General features: G+C 38.0%; 3 protein-coding genes across 5 annotated transcripts; 1 reads left to right on the plus strand and 2 right to left on the minus strand.

Annotated features, from left to right (window-relative positions):
• Nucleotides 1–1,505: 1,505 nt before the first annotated feature.
• On the plus strand, nucleotides 1,506–6,142 carry LOC147295074 (Major facilitator superfamily protein). The gene is made up of 5 exons (XM_086234204.1): nucleotides 1,506–1,663; nucleotides 1,800–1,914; nucleotides 2,025–2,242; nucleotides 4,133–4,573; nucleotides 4,913–6,142. The coding sequence occupies exons 1-5, from the start codon at nucleotides 1,661–1,663 to the stop codon at nucleotides 5,903–5,905; spliced, it is 1,770 nt and encodes a 589-aa protein (XP_086090330.1). The 5' UTR covers nucleotides 1,506–1,660; the 3' UTR covers nucleotides 5,906–6,142.
• A 1,434-nt stretch (nucleotides 6,143–7,576) lies between these two features.
• Nucleotides 7,577–9,313, minus strand: LOC147295075 (glyoxal oxidase-related protein). The gene has a single exon (XM_086231236.1). The coding sequence runs from the start codon at nucleotides 9,311–9,313 to the stop codon at nucleotides 7,577–7,579; it is 1,737 nt and encodes a 578-aa protein (XP_086087362.1).
• Nucleotides 9,314–13,243: 3,930 nt separating this feature from the next.
• PLPB (PAS/LOV protein B) lies at nucleotides 13,244–17,553 on the minus strand. Of its 3 annotated transcripts, XM_086234206.1 has the most exons (8): nucleotides 17,140–17,549; nucleotides 16,279–16,999; nucleotides 15,686–15,893; nucleotides 15,508–15,572; nucleotides 15,287–15,366; nucleotides 15,121–15,176; nucleotides 14,972–15,035; nucleotides 13,244–13,690 (listed from the first exon to the last, which is right to left on the minus strand). In XM_086234206.1, exons 2-8 carry the CDS (start codon nucleotides 16,850–16,852, stop codon nucleotides 13,538–13,540), a joined length of 1,200 nt encoding a protein of 399 aa, XP_086090332.1. In that variant the 5' UTR covers nucleotides 16,853–16,999; nucleotides 17,140–17,549; the 3' UTR covers nucleotides 13,244–13,537. The 3 variants fall into 3 exon arrangements, with proteins under 3 accessions (XP_086090332.1, XP_086090331.1, XP_086090333.1); XM_086234205.1 differs by having other exon boundaries at nucleotides 16,279–17,549; XM_086234207.1 differs by having other exon boundaries at nucleotides 13,552–13,690; nucleotides 15,141–15,176; nucleotides 16,279–17,553.
• Between the last annotated feature and the right edge of the window lie 1,069 nt (nucleotides 17,554–18,622).

The raw sequence follows: 18,622 nt of genomic DNA on the forward strand, positions 1-18,622 counted from the left end.
TCACAGACTCTCACACCTATCTCGCAGATGATCGAGTTAGTCAAAGTGCCAAACCACACTGTGTGTTGGTCCTCGTTTCATATGTATATCTGCACAAAAAGAAATCATTTGTTTACACAAAACTGATGATTGAATGCATATCTAGCTTTGTGAATGTGGGCATGTGGATAATATAGTATATATATATTTGGTACTTGTTCATGATCGATCGATTCCGATGTTCAATTCCATGAACCCATCTAGGCCATGAATTGGGTCCAATAAGGAGGTGCCACACTTACCGTGTTATATAAACTAATACATTCCAATTTCATACTCTAAAGAGAAGGCTATTTGTTGATAATTTATATAAAATTTTATATTATTGATATAATCTGAACATTTTCATTTATTGTCATATTGATTTCATTCGAGTGATTTATAAGTCAAATTCAACAAATATATGTAAAAAGGTAAAAATAAATTTAACTTTGCACCGAACTTGATAATATATACATTTCTAACCATTTTGGATTGAATATACATGCTGTTACACATTTACACTAACACCATGAGAGTGTGAATTGCATGTTCTTAGATTTTAGAAGAAAACAAAAAGTAGTTAGCTTTGAGACAAATAAATCCGCGGTCGTACCACTAGCAAGGGGTGACTCATGAGTGGGGATGCTGGTGGGGTATCTGGTATGTCCTTAAAAAGCCAAGATTTGACTAACTTTCACTCCTCCATAACCAATTTTCAAGGCATGTATGATGTCCAATATTGTAAGCTCCACTCAATCTTGCAACTTGGATTTCTATGATCAGCAGGGATCTACATGCAATTCAAAGAAATTTGACTGATATGCTTGTGTTCAACATGAAAGAATAAATTCTTTATTGTGGGAAGAGCTAACTAGTAAACAGTGGAGAGAGGAACAACAAAATTAACTTAAAAAAATATAAATATATATTATTATATATATGGGTTCCTTTTAACTTTTAACATCCCCATTCTGTGAAGGCCTTGCATACCATAATTAGGAAGGTGAGGCATCAGTACCTTTAGATTTAATATTTAGTTTTTTGGCGGTCAAACATGACAAAAGCACCCTATATATATATATTTTTTTATTTTGTTTCTCATTTCTTTTCTTTTCTGGTGGACTGCATGATTTGATGCTCTCTATCTCTTTAATTCTCTTTTTTTTTTTTTTTGGCCAAGAACTATCTCTATCTCTTTAATTCTCTGATCAGAAAAAAATACACACAAGTTCGAATTTTGATATAACCCACCAAGCAATTCCAAAGCAAGAACCTACCCTTTTTTTTCTCTTGCCATATATAATTGGATGCAAATTGGGCTCTTTTAGAAAGAAAATATTTTGAGGGTGTCACATTTAGAATTAGATAGAAAGTAATTAATTTATTCCCAGTAGTAGCATGAGGGGTGAGATTTTAATATAAGGGGAGGATCAAACTCATCAAAGTCAATTTCCAAAGGGTCTATCTAGACCATTCCCTCCTCCAAGTTGGACGCCTAGCTTCCTCCTCCCCCACTCTTTAAATCCCCCACCAGTCATCACTCTTTATTTCTAATCAAAGTAGTCCTCTGGCATCATCTGCAGGGATCCAATTTAATTAACCCCAAGTGGGAAAAAAAGGGGTGGAGATAGAGAAGAAAATGGTGGGTTCCTCTTCCTCTCTTTTTCTCCTTTTCTTAATTTCCTCTCCCTCACACTTTTGATCCTTTCATGATGGTTTCTACTTTCCTTTCTTGAAACACCCAACTCTAAATTAACCCCATGAGTTTTTTTCTGCAGGAACAAGAACAGCAGCTGAGCACCACCAGATCATGGGAAGGCTATGTGGACTGGAGGAACAGACCTGCACTCAGAGGCCGCCATGGTGGCATGGTTGCCGCCTCCTTTGTATTGGGTCAGTACCATATTATCTCTCACAAAGAAGCAAAAAATGGAAAAAATGAAATTTGGGTTTTTGAAATAATTTGTTTCTAAATTGTTTTTGGTAATTAATTTGTGATGTAGTGGTGGAGATATTGGAGAATTTGGCATATCTGGCAAATGCTAGCAATTTGGTGATATACTTATCGGAGTACATGCATTTATCTCCATCCAAAGCGGCCAACAATGTCACAGATTTCATGGGCACGGCCTTTCTTCTGGCCCTTCTTGGAGGTTTCTTATCCGATGCCTTTTTCACAACTTATCACATCTACCTGATAAGTACAGTCATTGAATTTCTGGTAATTACAATTTCCGGTCCCTCTCTCTCTCTAAATATCTTGTTTGTTTACTTCTCTCTGCTTGCAAGTTGCAAGTTGCAAACTACACTGCCTTTCTTCATTTCTTTCTTTTCCCATCTCTGCATAATTATTTCTTTCTAAATTTTTTTTAAATATTTCATATATAGAATAATATGTAGCCTTGATTTTCTCAAGGGAATCCAAACTACACGTGGCTTGCAATAGGATCATGTTTCACTGTTTCAGTCAGAAAGCAGAGTCTGTTGCAAGCTGGGTTGGAAACAAATGCCATAAAACCCTCTCAGTCTCTCATGGAATTTGAAAATATATTGTGATATAAAATCAAAACTTGCTTATTATAATCAATGCACACACTTGGTTTGGAATTGAGGCATATGTCTAATTAAACCACACTCTGATTTCGAATAGAAGACTCATATAAAATCAAAATAGGGAATTGGAAAATTTGATATTAGTTATATGATTTTGATAATAATATAGAAGTCCGTCGTAGTTTTATATAAAACACAAAATAACACCCAAAAATTAGCAGAGCATATGAATCCAATATGATTTTGTTCCTTTAGTTTTAACCCCAAATGACAACCTTATGTTGAAAACATATAATTATGCCAAAAGAACATGTTTCACACATACTACGTACTATTCATGCAACGTAGCCATTAGCCAATTAGAGTAGTGGGGATGCTCAGGAACCATGTGGTCATGGTTTTTGTCTCATGCTAATTTCCATGCCAGGTCAATGAGAAATTTCGATTACTCAATTTCAGTTTGACAGCAATGCATGCAAATTCAATACACATCTATCTTTGTCCTCTCCCTTCACAACCTTGTCTCTGCTAGACTCCTTATGCTGGTGTGCACGATAAGATGTCAAAACTATCATCCCACCTGGCCCAATTTCTGCCACGTATGCCCTCCCTCTCAAGCCAAGTTTTGGGAGACGATTGTATCAGAAGCCGTACAGTCATTGTCTAGGATATGGTAATATTGGTCTATTATGATCAATTACTATACAGACTACAGTAGCTGAAAAATCCATATCATCTACATTAATTTTCCCAATTTTGGCTTTATCTAAAACTGTTGAAGAGCCATGTTACGTACACATACGACAATGGATTTCTTCGATCCATATATGTTCATGGACCACGTGTGTGGTTGCCGTTTTGATAGAGGGTTAGAGGCATACGTAGAGCTTGATGAAAGTACATCAAATTAGAGCCATCAACCATGATATAGGACACCCCAAAAACTTGACTGCATGGGTAGTGACATTTCATTGCAACAAGTCATTGTATATGCGAAACTGTCCAAAAATTGAAGTGGGGAAGCAAAACGTGGCTTGGGACCCACTTTTGACCTTTTCCCTCGTTTGCTTATTGGATTATCTCATCTGTACAATGTAATTTTTAAATTTCTTCATCCCTAAAAATGAAAATAGGAGAAAAAATAAAATATAGAAATGCATAGTATATACAGAGCCCATAATGTTTGGCCCACCCTATCCTTCATTAGATTGGGGCAGGATATGAGACAAAGGCCCAACAGATGCAATGTGTGTTGGTGCAATGGGCCAGTAGTACCTTGGCCCATTGCCTTTATGTAGGGTGGATTGCTTTGAAGGATTAGACAGGACTGAACCAATTTTTGAGGCTATTGAAAGAGGTTGAGTCAGCCCAATTTTGAAGTACACTGATTATTATTATTATTATTTTTTTAAGAAAAGTATACTATGATTTGACTATGCACATAATTATAGTCTTTGAGCTGTACAAGTTTTGTTTCCCCATGTAATCTGTAAGCTTATGGTAACTGCTTAATTTTTACATGCCTTGTTAACCAATTCAATATCAAACATTGGCACAGGGTTTAATCCTACTCACTGTGCAAGCTCGCTTAGCTTCTCTGAAGCCACCACCATGCACTCCAGACAGCCTCAACAATCCATGCCAAGAAGTTGATGGTGGAAAAGCTGCACTATTGTTCATTGGCCTATATCTGGTGGCACTGGGTGTTGGAGGGATAAAGGGCTCTTTACCAGCACATGGGGCTGAGCAATTTGATGAGAGCACCCCACAAGGAAGGAAGCAGAGGTCAACCTTCTTCAACTACTTTGTGTTCTGTCTCTCTTGTGGTGGCCTAATTGCAGTGACACTAGTGGTGTGGATTGAGGACAACAAAGGCTGGGAATGGGGTTTTGGAATCTCAACCATTAGCATTTTGTTATCGATCCCAGTCTTTCTTGCTGGCTCCAGTCTTTACAGGAACAAGGTGCCTTGTGGAAGTCCACTAACAACCATTTTCAAGGTAAGCCAAATTAGATTATATGTTTAGCTTTGTAATGTACATGGCAGATTTCCTCTTCAATTTGACCCCTCTAGGATTCTGGTGTCACTTTGTGCCACAACTTAGCAAGAGGGTGTCCCTCATGCTTCTCAATCATAAGCACTTAAATTAGAAATCATTTCCAAACCCTGAATATGATAACTTTGATTAGAAATCATTTCGATTACCCAAAACAATACAGAAATAAACTGTTACTCTGGCTGATTTTCAGCAATTTGATTAAATTCAACCACAGAGTCAACATGCTTTAATGTTAGCCTTTTCTAAGTAGACTAATTTTGTGTTGTTATTCATGTGCAGGTTTTGATTGCTGCCACACTTAACAGATGCATAACCAAAACTCCAAGCAATGCCATTGCAAGCATGTCCGCAAGCCCTTCTTCTCCAAACCCAATTCCAATCAAGGCAGTAGAAGAAGGAAACGCCAAGGAAGAAAAGGAGTCCACTGAAAGCATTACCCCAACACAAAGCCTCAAATTCCTCAACAGAGCAGTGGCAAACAAGCCAGTCCATGAGGCACTAGAATGCAGTGTGGAGCAAGTAGAACAAGTCAAAATTGTGCTCAAAATCCTCCCCATATTCGCTTGCACCATCATGCTCAATTGTTGCCTGGCTCAGCTCTCAACATTCTCAGTCCAACAAGCAGCAACCATGGACACCAAGCTCGGCTCTTTGAAAGTCCCACCAGCTTCCCTCCCCATATTCCCTGTGGTCTTCATCATGATCCTAGCACCAGTGTATGACCAATTCATCATCCCATTTGCCCGAAAAGCAACGAAATCAGAAATGGGCATCTCCCACTTGCAAAGAATCGGAATCGGCTTAGCCCTTTCCATTGTTGCAATGGCCATAGCAGCTCTGGTTGAGATTAAAAGAAAGCGAGTGGCTTCCAACTCGGGACTACTCGACTCAACCAACCCATTACCCATCACATTCTTTTGGATTGCGCTTCAGTTCTTGTTCCTTGGGTCCGCGGACCTCTTCACTTTGGCTGGACTGCTTGAATTTTTCTTCACAGAAGCGCCAACAAGCATGAGGTCTTTGGCCACATCTCTCACCTGGGCCTCTCTGGCCTTGGGGTATTACCTTAGCTCAGTGATTGTTTCTGTAGTGAATGATGTTTCAGGCAAGTTTTCAAAGCACAAACCATGGCTCTCCGGAAGCAACTTGAACCATTATCATCTAGATCGATTCTACTGGCTCATGTGTGTGCTCAGTGGGTTAAATTTCTTGCACTACCTTTTCTGGGCCAGCCGATACAAATACAGGTCAACAACAAGAGCAAATGCGTAAAAGGAGAGTAATGGCATTAGCAACTTTGCCACACAAAATCCTAATAGGGCTGTAGATATGGGCCAAATGCAAGGAAGACCAAAATCAAAAATTGGGTCATTGAATTGAACCAGAACCTGCACAAGAATGGGATCTATGCACACTACTTGTTTTGTAATCATGGGTTTTCTCATGTTGTTAGATATTGCCAATTGATCATGATAGTGTTATCTTAAGGTATGTGTCATTTGCAGATGACTCGCATATTTTTGCAAGCAACCTATATATGCTCCTCACACAAAAAGGGTTGTGACCAAGGAATAAAATTTCGGGTTTCGAGGAAATTTTGATGGAAATTTCAATGGAAATTTCGACGAAAATTTCGAAAAATTTTTAAATTTTGACAAAAATTAGATGGAAACGATGGAAATTACTATCAAAATACGGAAATTTTGAATGAAACTTTACCATATGTTTATTTAACATATTATCTACTAAATTGATAAAATACATTGAAGAAACTAATTATATATATAGTAGGCTTCATGTGATATAAGATGAATATAATGTGCGTTGGAGACAAATACTGTTAAATAAAATTAGTATAATGAATAAATGAAATTAGTATATTATTTATACTCTATAATTTATACATTAAACCCTATATATTTTATAATATATACTCTATATTGTTTAGGATATGGTATATGATATTAGGATTTAGGCCCTTTATGGTATTTTTAATTATTTTTTATATAAAAATATATTAAAGTTTATTGATTTAGGGTTTAAAAATAACTAAACGAAACTTCAAAATGGTCAAAAAAAATTCAAAACCATTTTTTTTCTTTACAATTGCCCAAATGCCTCAAACTCCAATCAACCCTAAACCTTTTAATTTTTTTTCTCTTTTTTATTATTTCTTTCCCTTTTTTTTCTTTTTTTTTTCTTTTTTTTTTTCTTTTTTTTCCTTCTTTTTTTTCTCCTTTTTTCTTTTCCTTTTTTTTTCCTTCTCTTTTTTCCTTCCTTTTCCTTTCCCCCGTGACATCTCCAGTTTTTTTTCTTATCTCTTCCAGACTCTTCGTCATCCTCTCTCTCTCTCTCTCTCTCTCTCTCTCTCTCTCTCTCTCTCTCTCTCTCTCTCTCTCCCAATCCATCACCAAGCCACCTCACCCTCACCACTTTCTCCCCCCTGCCGCTCGCCCTGCCGCGCCCCCCAGCCACCCCCTGCCGCCGCCCCTCCACTTTCTCCCCCGATCTCCCCCTGCCGCTGCCCAGCGAAAACTTCGACGAAATTTCGAGTATTTCGGCGAAATTTTGAAAATTTCGTCGAAATTATCCCGAAAATTTAACAAAATTCCGTTTCGATTTCGATCCCTCCTCAAATCGAAAATTTCGGCGAAATTTCGCCAAAATTTTCGAAATTTAAACCCTTGGTTGTGACATGAACTATTTAGGATACAATTATTAAAAAAAAAAAACTGAAAGCGAAAAACAAAATTGTTAGAATTGGGTCACACAATAAAATTCTCTCAATCAAATCATTCCATTTCTTATAGAATCAAATCATTCCATTTTCATTGAAATTATTACAATTCTGAAAATTTTGAATAAACTTGTCTAAACAAAAAAATCTTGAAAGAATTCCTACACTCCACCAAACTAATCCAATGCTGCAATGAAGCGAGACATTCACTGCTGCACCTTCACCCAAACAGCCTGGCTGGGAATGCCAGCGTGGACAAGAAAAAGCATGTAGTACCCAGGTGGTGCCACGGTGTCCTTGGGTGGGCCATATGCAGTGATCTTGTAAGCGAAAGTAGACAAGTGCTCCAGTCTAGTAACGTCCAAAGCCACCATCCTCTGATTCATGGCGAAGGAGTGGGTACTAAACGACGGCGTTACGAGCGCGACTGTGATCCCGGGGTCAGGGCGGTACATGGGCAGCACAAACGTGACGGAAAACATCTGACCGTAAAAAACGATCTTTTCCCTGGATTCGATGGCCAGGATTGAAGGACGCAGAGAAGCGGTGGGTGGGCCCAGGTACGGCGGGTAGTAAGCCTCCAAGCTGAGGTCGGTTGGGAAACGCTTCGCTGTGAAGTCGTACACCTGGTGCGGGTTGCTCCCGCCCACTAATATGCGCCCATCCGCCAACAGTATAGCGGACGAGTGGTACATTCGGGGCGTGCTCGACGGGTTCAGCACCTCGAACCTGCGTTCCGGGTCGGACTCGTAGGTTTTGTACAGAACCGGGTTCAAAACCGGATTAATAGCATCCTCCCAACCCGCCGTGCCGTTGGACGCCCCGTTGACGATGATGACGTCACCCGTCGGTAGGAGTAGCATGTCGCCCATGACACGTGGGATGGGCATCCATTCCATGACCCATTTCGGATCCGGGTCAGTCACTTTGATTCTACCGCAGCTGTTGGAGGCTCCGACAAACCCTCTCTTCAAATTCGACATGTTGTACGCGCCGGGCGGCGACCCGCCGCAGACCAGCACCTCCGCTTCGGGGAGACCCAACTCGTCCGTGACCCCGTTCATTTTCAGCGGAAGGAGCACCGACGACCCGGTACTCGGGTAGTTCCGCTTGATTCCTCCGTCGGGTAGACCCGGAAACTCCTTGACGATCCGGTTCTGATTGTAGTCGAACAAGATTGCGCGGTTGTTGGCGAAGACGAAGAGGTTGCCGTCCGGTAAAAGATGCAAGAACGGATAAAGATTGTTCTCTTCGTAAGGATCCGTCGTCTCCCACAAGAAGCGCATGTAAAGGCTCCTGGACGACATGTCGTTTTGCTTGGGATAGAACTCGTAGCTGAAAGACCGTCGACCCCCAACGACAATGACGCGTCCGTCGGGCAAGATTTGGTTCGTGGAGTACCAACGGCGGTCCGAGAGGTTGAACGGCATCTCGGCCCAGTCGCACGTGCCGTCGTCGCATGTGGCGAACTTGCGGATTTTTCGGATGCCCGGGCCGTAGCCTCCGGTCTGGATTAGGGTGCCATTGGGGTCCACCGAGCCGGAGGAGCACCACGTGTCGGATTTGACGACGAGGGGGCGGAAGGTGTTGGAAGCGACGTCGTAGAGGAGGGAGTGGGAGGTGCAGTCGGTGATGGTCTTGTTGCGGGGGCCGGCGGCGTAGTTGCGACACGTGGCGCCGCGGGGGAGGGAGAGGTTGGAGGGACCCATGTCCGTACGGTCGAAGAGGACGACCTTGTCGTTGTTGAGGAGCTGCATGTGCATGGCAGAGACGCCGATGCTCGGGTGGAGGAGGACCCACTGGCCCCCCGTGGCCGTGGAGAGCTTGAACGACGCCGTGTCGTTCAAGAAAGAAGAATAAGAAGCCATGAAGAGAGAGAAGAGCGTGATCGCGTAGAAGAAAGTGGAGGAGGACAATAAAGAAGAGTTCTTGATCAAGGCCATGGTCGACGACGAGACGACAATGGAGGTTCTTGGTTAATTTTCTATATATTAATAGCGGGAAAATTGAAGAAAAGATATCCAAGTGAAGACTCATAAGGGTGTGTCTCTGAGTGTGCTCTAGGTCTTAGGCTCTTAGCTATATAAGCTTGGTGTGCTCTAGGTCTTAGCTGGTCTGTTTTTTTTTTTGGTTAATGGTCTGTTTATCTTAATACATGGTATTATGTACAAAAATGGAAAAAACCCATAAACCCTTCAAAGCCTACAGGTGCCAGCTCAAACCGGGCCGGGCCGGGCCTGGAGCCGACTTAGAAATTGCCATATACATATAGTGGTGAATTAGTGCTGATCTGGATATTGCATCTTCAACTTCTTCATTCTCAGCTGTACAGATTAGATATCCACTGTATCTTTCTCACTCTTTTGTGTGCTTCATTTTTCTCACACAAACATAATACATAATTGAGTTTTTTAATTATCGATTTACCACCCAAAACTGTAACTCATTTCTACTTTACCACCTGAAAGTTTTTTTATCCCAAATTACCACTTATAACTTACATTCATGTCTCATTTTACCTTGTTCCGTCAACAATTCCTTTAATGCTGACGATCTGACCGTTAATGCTGACGTGGCGCGCTAGATGTGCGCCATGTGTCACATCTTTTTTTATTTTTCGCATTTTTTTTTATAAACTTTGAAAATTAATTAAAAATAGCTCCGAACTCAGAAAAATACACGAAAAATTTCTACGGACTCGTCTTGACTAGCACTAATTTACTATAAGGTTAAATTACTAATTTGCCCTCTAAAAATTTCCAACAAAATTAGAAAGTCCAAATTTATTTCTAAAAAATTAAAATTAATTTTCCTCTATTAAATAAATTCTAGAATTTTCGTAAACTCTTGGACAAATTCTCAAAAATATTTTGAAAAATTACCAAAAGCCTGTTTTAGAGAATTATTTTGAGACTTTACAGAAATTCTAGAATTTTTCTAGAAATAGGGAATTTTATTTTCCTCTAAGACCGATAGGTCTTTTGGGTAGCAAGTGTTCACGAGAAATGTATTGTTAGTTTTTAGAAGACTAACGGTGCAGACCTCATATTTTTTGGAGTTCGGGAGATTATTCTATGAATTTCCAAAGAGTCTAGAGTATTTTAATTTTCTAGAAATAAATTTAGACTTTCTAAATTTTTTGGAAATTTTTAGAGGGAAAATTGGCATTTTGACCCCATAGTAAATTAGTACTAGTCAAGACAAGTCAGTAAGAATTTTCCGTGTATTTTTCTAAGCTCGGAGCTATTTTTAATTAATTTTCAAAGTTTATAAAAATAGAAAAATAGAAAAATCAAAAAAATCAAAAAAATCGAAAAATATGTGACACGTGGCGCACATCCAGGGCGCCACGTCAGCATTAATGGAATTGTTGACGGAACAAGGTAAAATGAGACACGGGTGTAAGTTACATGTGGTAATCTGGGACAAAAAAACTTTCAGGTTGTAAAGTGAGAATGAGTTACAGTTTTGGGTGGTAAAGTGGGAATGAGTTACAGTTTTTTGTGGTAAATCGATAATTAAGCTTTTTTTTTTTTTTTTATACAAGTGGGGCTAAGCCCAAAAATATATATATATATATATATATAAACAACTACAGCTCTATCTAACACAAGAAGTACCAATAGCATAAGCAGAAAGAAAAGATCAGACCTCAGGAGGAGGAGAGGGAATCAAACCAATACATTATTGAGTATTTTCTCAAGAAAACATGCATTATTGAGTTTATTATTATAAGTATACTAATTTGTGATCAGCACAGTACTGCTAATATGAGGGTCTTTGATTTTCTTTTTCTTGATGGTGTCTTTAATTTTCAGTAAGTGGTATGAGTCATCAACGACAGAGCCACATAACATCTATAGAATTATAGAGCTAGCTCGGGCCTAGGGGCACCTGCCCCCCTTTCTAATTTAATTCATTTCATCTGTTTGAAATTTTATTAATATTTTACTTTTGTTTATATTAAAAATGTCTTTGAAATTTATCCTGTTTTCATTTATATTTCCATTTTTCCTTTTTACATATTTGGCTATTAACAAGGTTACGAATTTCAGTATTGTAATTGAAACTCTTATCCATATTGTATATCAATAATGCTAGTTGTCCCATATTTTTTCTCCCACATTTGTATCCCACATGATGTGTTATTATTTTACTAGAAGAGTATTTCATTTTTCTTTTTTAGGTTTTATTTTTAATTTTTAGTGTCCAATGTATGAATGCCATGTAAGATGGTATAAAATTGTGGTATAAAAATGTGGTAAGTGTAGCATTATTGATTATATATATACAACTTCAAAAAATTTTAAATAGTCTCATATAAGTTAAAAGGGAATGGTATCCACTTTCTCTAATCTACTTTCTCTACCAATATTTTTTTTTATTCTCATTTTGTAGTGTATTTTTATAATTTGAACCGTTCATTTTTTAGATCATTATTTAAATATTATCTCTATAAAAAATTAATTAAATCAAAAATCATTTAGTTGTGTAATTGTTATCAAATATATAAATGGTACATCAAACTGTTATCAAAATTATATGTTTATCTGATCATAAATACATAAGCAAATGATGTCTAATTTAGTTAATTTTTACAAATTTTTTTATATAATAATATAAAAAATAAACCATTCGAATCATAAATTTATATTACCAAATAAGAATAATAGAAGAGAAGATATATCGGCAAAAGTAGATAGGATTGTCTGACCATCACCTAATTCAGAACAATATGATTAATTAATTGTCTTAATGGTTAAGCTTATTACCCAGAAAAGAAAAATCCTTTAAGGTGATTTTTGGTGCGCATTACCTATTTATGCGTGTGTCCAGCTGGAGAAGATTATTGATTGCCTAATATTGGGTTTTGATGCTTACAGATACCAATCATACCATATCTCCACACCAGCTTTCGAGTAAAAATTCCATTGACAATCATAAATCTTTTGGAATTCGAAAAACTCACCCTACTGTTCTTAGGCTTAGTTTAGGATAAAACGGGTGTGAAGTAAAACAGTTAAGTGTTTGGTAAATTATATTTTCAAAAGTGTTGTAAGTACAAAAAGTAGTATAAAAGTGTTTAGTAAATTGTAATGTAAAACTGCTGTGACTATTTATAATTACTAAAATAAGGGTATTATGAGTAAAATAAAATTTTCATTGTTGCTGTGATTCACTGCAGCTTTCAAAAACATCTGCAAACTTGCTTTCTATTTTTACTGTGGGGAGTTGAGAATTGTGGGACAAAGCAGTTTTTCATTTTTTTATCAAACACCAAAACTGTTGTGGGTGATTGAGAATTGTCATCCACAGCAGCTTTTGGTTCTTCCACAACAATCCCAAACAGCTTTTAGTGCCTCCACAACAATCCCAAACAGCTTTTGATTCCTCCACAACAATCCCAAACGGGGCCTTACTTAACCCTAGATTAATTATCCTTTATAGCCAAAATGGTGTTCAAAATTTTAGATTATATCTAAGTATTTCATTTGTTCATATGTGAACTTCATTTGGTTTTAGCAACTACAATATTGTGAAGTCATCTGCCACATCGAATAAAATTTGGAAAAACGTTTGGTCTCTTTAGTATAATTCTTTGGATATTACAATTATTTTTCCAAGTTACATTTCATCCAAAGAAATGAAACAATCACACAGGTTATCTCATCCCCAACTCTTGATCATCAATTTTGCAAGTCCCAAGTCCAACTGAAACAGATGATGCAGAGTTGCAACGCCAGATTGCTTCCTGCCTTTTTTTTTTTGGTATGCTAGGAAGGGTACAATACACCAAATATGGAAGACAGCCCAAAAAAAACCACCAGAGGTACCAAAAATAAAAGAGCCACAAAAGATAACTCATAGGGATAAGAAGGCTAATCATCATGAGCAGATTGGAATTGGAGGGAGAGATTCCACTTCCAGCAGAAAGTGGTTTAGCTTCCACTCATAGCCCTTTCATATATATAAACAATGTAAGTGCAACAAGAATCTGATACAGCAACAAACTAAATTCTTTCTGCTTTCTGCCTTTTCAACTACTGCCAGATAAGACAATAAATATGACACAATGGAATACATTTCTAGGCGTGGGACACTTGTAGACATTCTTGAGATATCAGGCACCAGCAACCAGCAGCAAGATACAGAGGTTGTTTACTCACTTAAGACTTGGAAGGGCCAGCACCCATTGATAAACACCTCACTGCAATCTTGACAGCACCAACAGCGCTAAGCTGCCTCATCTCGAGGCTTAGCCCATGTCCATCCTGGTTCTTACACCCTTCTTCCATCTGAACACCCACAAAGTACGCAATCTGGAGAACCATAAACACAGTAAGAGGACACCGAGACACAAAAAATGATCACAAGTTATCATCAGATACAGTAAACTGGAACTCAGATGGTTGTGAACTCAGCGGTGCCAGTAAAGTACTAATCTGGGCCACTAGGGATTCAGGGGACTCGTATGTCTAAATGTGACCTATAGGTATATGGAAAAGGTACAACAAAACAACCACATTTGCAGCCAAGATATCAACAGATTATACTCTTCATACAATGTGACCTATAGGTATATGGAAAAGGTACAACCAAAACAACCACATTTGCAGCCAAGATATCAACAGATTATACTCTTCATACAATGAAGAAATAATAGAAATTAGTACACTGCAAAAGCTTTGAAAATACTAGCTACCAATGTATTTCAGTTATCACTAGCACACATACTAGTTGCCAATTCTGACCAAAAAGCCAAATAAAAGTGACCAATAGCTTATTCTAAGTTCACAACAAGAACATATTCGGCCTGAGCTGAACATGATTGTGGAACATGGTTAAGTAATCAAAACTCTGAGGATAAATGTGTTGGAGAAATTTTTACAGCAGTAAACTGAAACAGTCCACAGAATAGAAATACTTGTGCAATTAAAATGATTATCTTCATATGAAGTGGAGTAATCACAAACAAAAAGATTGAGGAAGCTACGTGCAATTAGTGAAAATTGACTTGTTTCAATTAGTCTTACTGATTTAGGATGAGATAAACCAAGCACAGCATGAACAATGCATATAACAAATTAAGCAATTGCCAATAGTAATACACTAAATTGTTTCATGACCTGCATATAACCAAAGAATTTAGTGAAGTTTAGAAAGAGTACAAATAAAAGAGTAACCAAAAATCTAGTACCAAATCATGTCTACCATGCAACACAAACTGCACATTTCCAGCTCTGCCAACCCTTTTCTCCTAGTTAAATATGTCTAGACTAGCATATTGTTCACAGAGTTTCACACAAACATTAGAAATTCACAGTATGGGATTTAAAGATATGAAATTACATTGTCAACCAGATCCCACCACCACAACAAGCTAAACTATTATAGAAATTGGAAATACTTAATCCAAAAACTTCAAGTTTCTAAACAAAATGTCTACCCCCTGCTTGTTTATCCCAACAAACAAAGTTGACCGAAGGTTGACCAACTGAAATGGCATGTTCTGTCTCTAAATGAAGCGAGAGGTATATCCAATTGACACCATACATCTCATTGATTCAACTAGACTAATGAAAACATAGCATATGCAATACCTTTCCAGAAGCATTACGAACAGGTGATATGTGAAGAAGATTCCAAAATGAACTCTTGTCCTTCCTGAGAAGAAGCAGCAATACAGTTAAATCAGATGAATAATGTGCAGTTCATTGGGAATATATTAAATAAGTAGTTAAGCAGCAACCTGTAATTCAAGATACGTACTGTGCATGCTTTTTCATTTTGAATGCTTTCCTTTATCTGGAGAAAAGTAAGTAGAAATGAGATGATACACTTCAGATCTATCCATTCTATCAAGTCACCAAATTACATGGTGAAGACCAAAAATCATGATGAAAAAAGAAATATACCCGATATATCGTTGAAGAATCCGTCTCCACCCCACTTAAAAATCTACAATTGCGCCCTAAGACTTCATGTCTGGCATAACCTATATAGGTAAACAACTGAGCTGAGGAACTGCATATGCTGGAATGTTCAAAGCATTTCCAAAGTAAGTGGTGTCTAGAATGGTTTGGAGAGGGATTAATCATCTGCCAAATAGCATGGTAAATGTAAAGTTTCTTGTTACCTGTCAATTTGAAGAAGGCATCACTTGCGTAAACTATAGGCATGTCAGGTAAGTGCGGATCGGTTCTGCAAGGCAACACAATCATGTCGAAGCAAACACAAAGTATAATCATCAGCAATCTTCACAAAGCATAAACCCTTTGCTAAAGTAAGAAAAATGAGAATTTGCAATAACTCACAATACAAAGCTTTGTTTGATTCTACCAAGAGAAATATTTAAGGATGAACTGAGAAGGCCCACCCCAGATATGCTGCATCTCTTTCCACACACCAATCTGCCCGTTAACTCGCTATAGTGGGTTAGCACAGACAATATGCTATTGATGGCCGTCGCAGCTCTTCTCTTCTCTAGATCACTTGCCTCACACGGCTCTTCAATATCCAATCCTGTATGTTGCACAGTAAATTAAAACTCAACCAAAACCTAAACCAAAACTTGGTCACAATATAAAATATCAAACATAAAATTACATCAAAAGAAACTACAACCGCAACCAACAGAGCTAGACACCTAAGAGGATAGCGTCAGATTGCTAGCCATAAATGAATGTGTAACAAATAACTTCACTCAATCAACAATCCTAGAAAATAGACATCAACTATTAACAAGCATATCATAGTTAAATACTACATGGAATGAAAAAACAATGCGACTATCTTGCAAACAAATGAGGCAAGTCTACCAGAGTGAATGTGAATATAATGACACAATCAAGCATAGTATAATTGCATTGGACATTTACACAACCAAAACTGGAACTGAAAAACAAACCTCTACTATCAACATCATCCAATGCAGAGTCCAGAGACATAAGATGACCCAATTCAACCAAAGAATCCGAGCACACTTCCCTTCTACAAGACCCATAAACACTCTCTTCCATCCTAGACCCCTCCTCGCATAAATTAACCCCATTTCTTCCAGCAGACCGCCTCGGCTTCCTCGAAATCGGGACCTGAACTCCAACAAAATGAATCACCCTCCCATCTTCTTTGCTGAAAACAGGGCACATATGAAACAACATCCAAAAGGGTGTCCCATCTTTGCGATAATTCAGCAAATTAATCTGAATTGCTCTCTCTTCCCTGATGGCCTCTCTTATTTCCATAACCGACCTTCTACAAGTCCCTGGACCCTGAAATATCCTACCATTCTTGCCAATCACCTCGCTCTTCGAATAACCCATCATTTTCAAGAACCCTTTGCTTGCAAAAACGATGGGTTGGCCAGAGATACAAGGATCGGTGATGGTGAAACAATCGGGTAATTCGGCCAGAGCTTCCTGGACCCAGAGCGAGTAACGACTGTTGAATGATTGCTCTATTATACCCAACTCCGATTCCATCTCTTCCCTCGTTCTTTAATCTCTATGAAGTCTTTGTCCCTCTGTGTGCGAGTGAGTCCCAATCCCATGTGGCACTGTAAGCGTGTGTGCCGCTTGCAGCTTCTTCAAATTCAACGACAACCCAGTTGAGAGAACGACCAGAGCACCCTAAAAATTCAAGGAATTAGAGTAAACAGGTATAGCCCATAGATTTCTTAGCGATTTCTTGTGAAATTAATAAATACAAAAAGGAATAGTGGCAGAGTTTGATGAAAAAAAAAAAAACAGGAGCGTGGGACTGGTATTACATGAAATGGCTACATCTCTCGGGACAGAGAGTGAGCTTATAGTGAACAGTAGCACACCCTCATCGCGCTTGCAAATGAAAAATTGAAAATATCTTGTGCACACTCTGACTTCGAATGAACAATAATCGCTGAGAAATACCCATCAATCGTTTTTTGTTTCATAATTTTCATTTGTAGAAAATAAATCTGAAATTTAACTGATGATTGACGCAATATAATCCACGGAACACGAGCCTGGAGCAGCTAGCTATGCAGAGTCACAAAAATAAAAGAATTTATTTTTCTCATTTATTAAATTTTAGCTTCGGTTAAAGAATTTTCCTCATTTCATTTTTCCACTTTGGGAAGTACAAGAATTAACACCCGACCACTTGAATTGAGTTTTGAAACACACAAGCCTGGGATAATGCATCGCAGTAACTTGGAACTTTGGAAGTTCGAACTGAACGCAAGCATCGTTGTTTTCATCCGGAAAATATTAAAAGGCTATCTACAATTTTAATTTTTTTCTTTTTGATTTTGCTTTAAATTGTGATTTTCTTATTAAAGAAGTGAAATATTTTGTGCATAATTTGTATCGTAGTTGTAACTATTTTGTTAACCAAAGTGAGATAAAGTTCACTTTCACCTAGGAAGGCTAGGATGCTTCCATAGTCATTGTTGCGGGCATAGTCGTCCAACAGAGTACGACGAGGCCGCCTTCAGCTTTGCCTATAAATGGAATGACTCTCATCCAATCACGTTGCATGTGGACCCCACAGCTTCCCTCAATTATTGTTGTTGATCAGGTTCCAAGCATTACACTACACATCTCACCCCCCAAGCACTAATCACTTTACTTAGCTTAATTGTTTGGGGTTACGAGGAGGAGGAGGTCCCAATCATTGACAAAACTCAGTAACCAAACCACGCGAACCGACGACGCTGGTACTTATCCAATCCGCGTCATCTTGTGTTGTCCCTTCTATTTTTGTATGTGAATCTGTGATGCTTCAGCTTCACGTGTAAGTGTGTAACGTACGTAACCACAAAGCAAGCTGCCTTCTCTTTTGAACTAACTTAACCATCTATTATTTCATAATAAACTAATCACTCCTACTAATAAAGTGGCCTAAGGGTGGATAATTGGATATATTTTATGTATCTTTTTTTTTTATCACATAATATATCACTTATTAGTTATTACTCAGTAATCGATAACTATAACTGATACATAAAAATTTTGGAGTTTTGGAATGAATAACATACAATATGTCAATAATATTTGAAATTCGTATGTCAATCAAATTCACATAATAAATATAGATCGGAGATTATACTCACACTTACACATAAAAACATATAATAACATATTTTTAAAACATAGTATTGGAAATATTTAAAAAACATCATTAAAAGGTTTATTACTTTTTATTTAAACTTAAACAAAAATAAATAAAGAAACAAAACATGACTAACCTATATGAGAGGATTTGCGACCCCT

Source organism: Dryas octopetala, chromosome 2 (assembly GCF_963921425.1).
Source record: "Dryas octopetala chromosome 2, drDryOcto1.1, whole genome shotgun sequence".
Classification (NCBI taxonomy): domain Eukaryota; kingdom Viridiplantae; phylum Streptophyta; class Magnoliopsida; order Rosales; family Rosaceae; genus Dryas; species Dryas octopetala.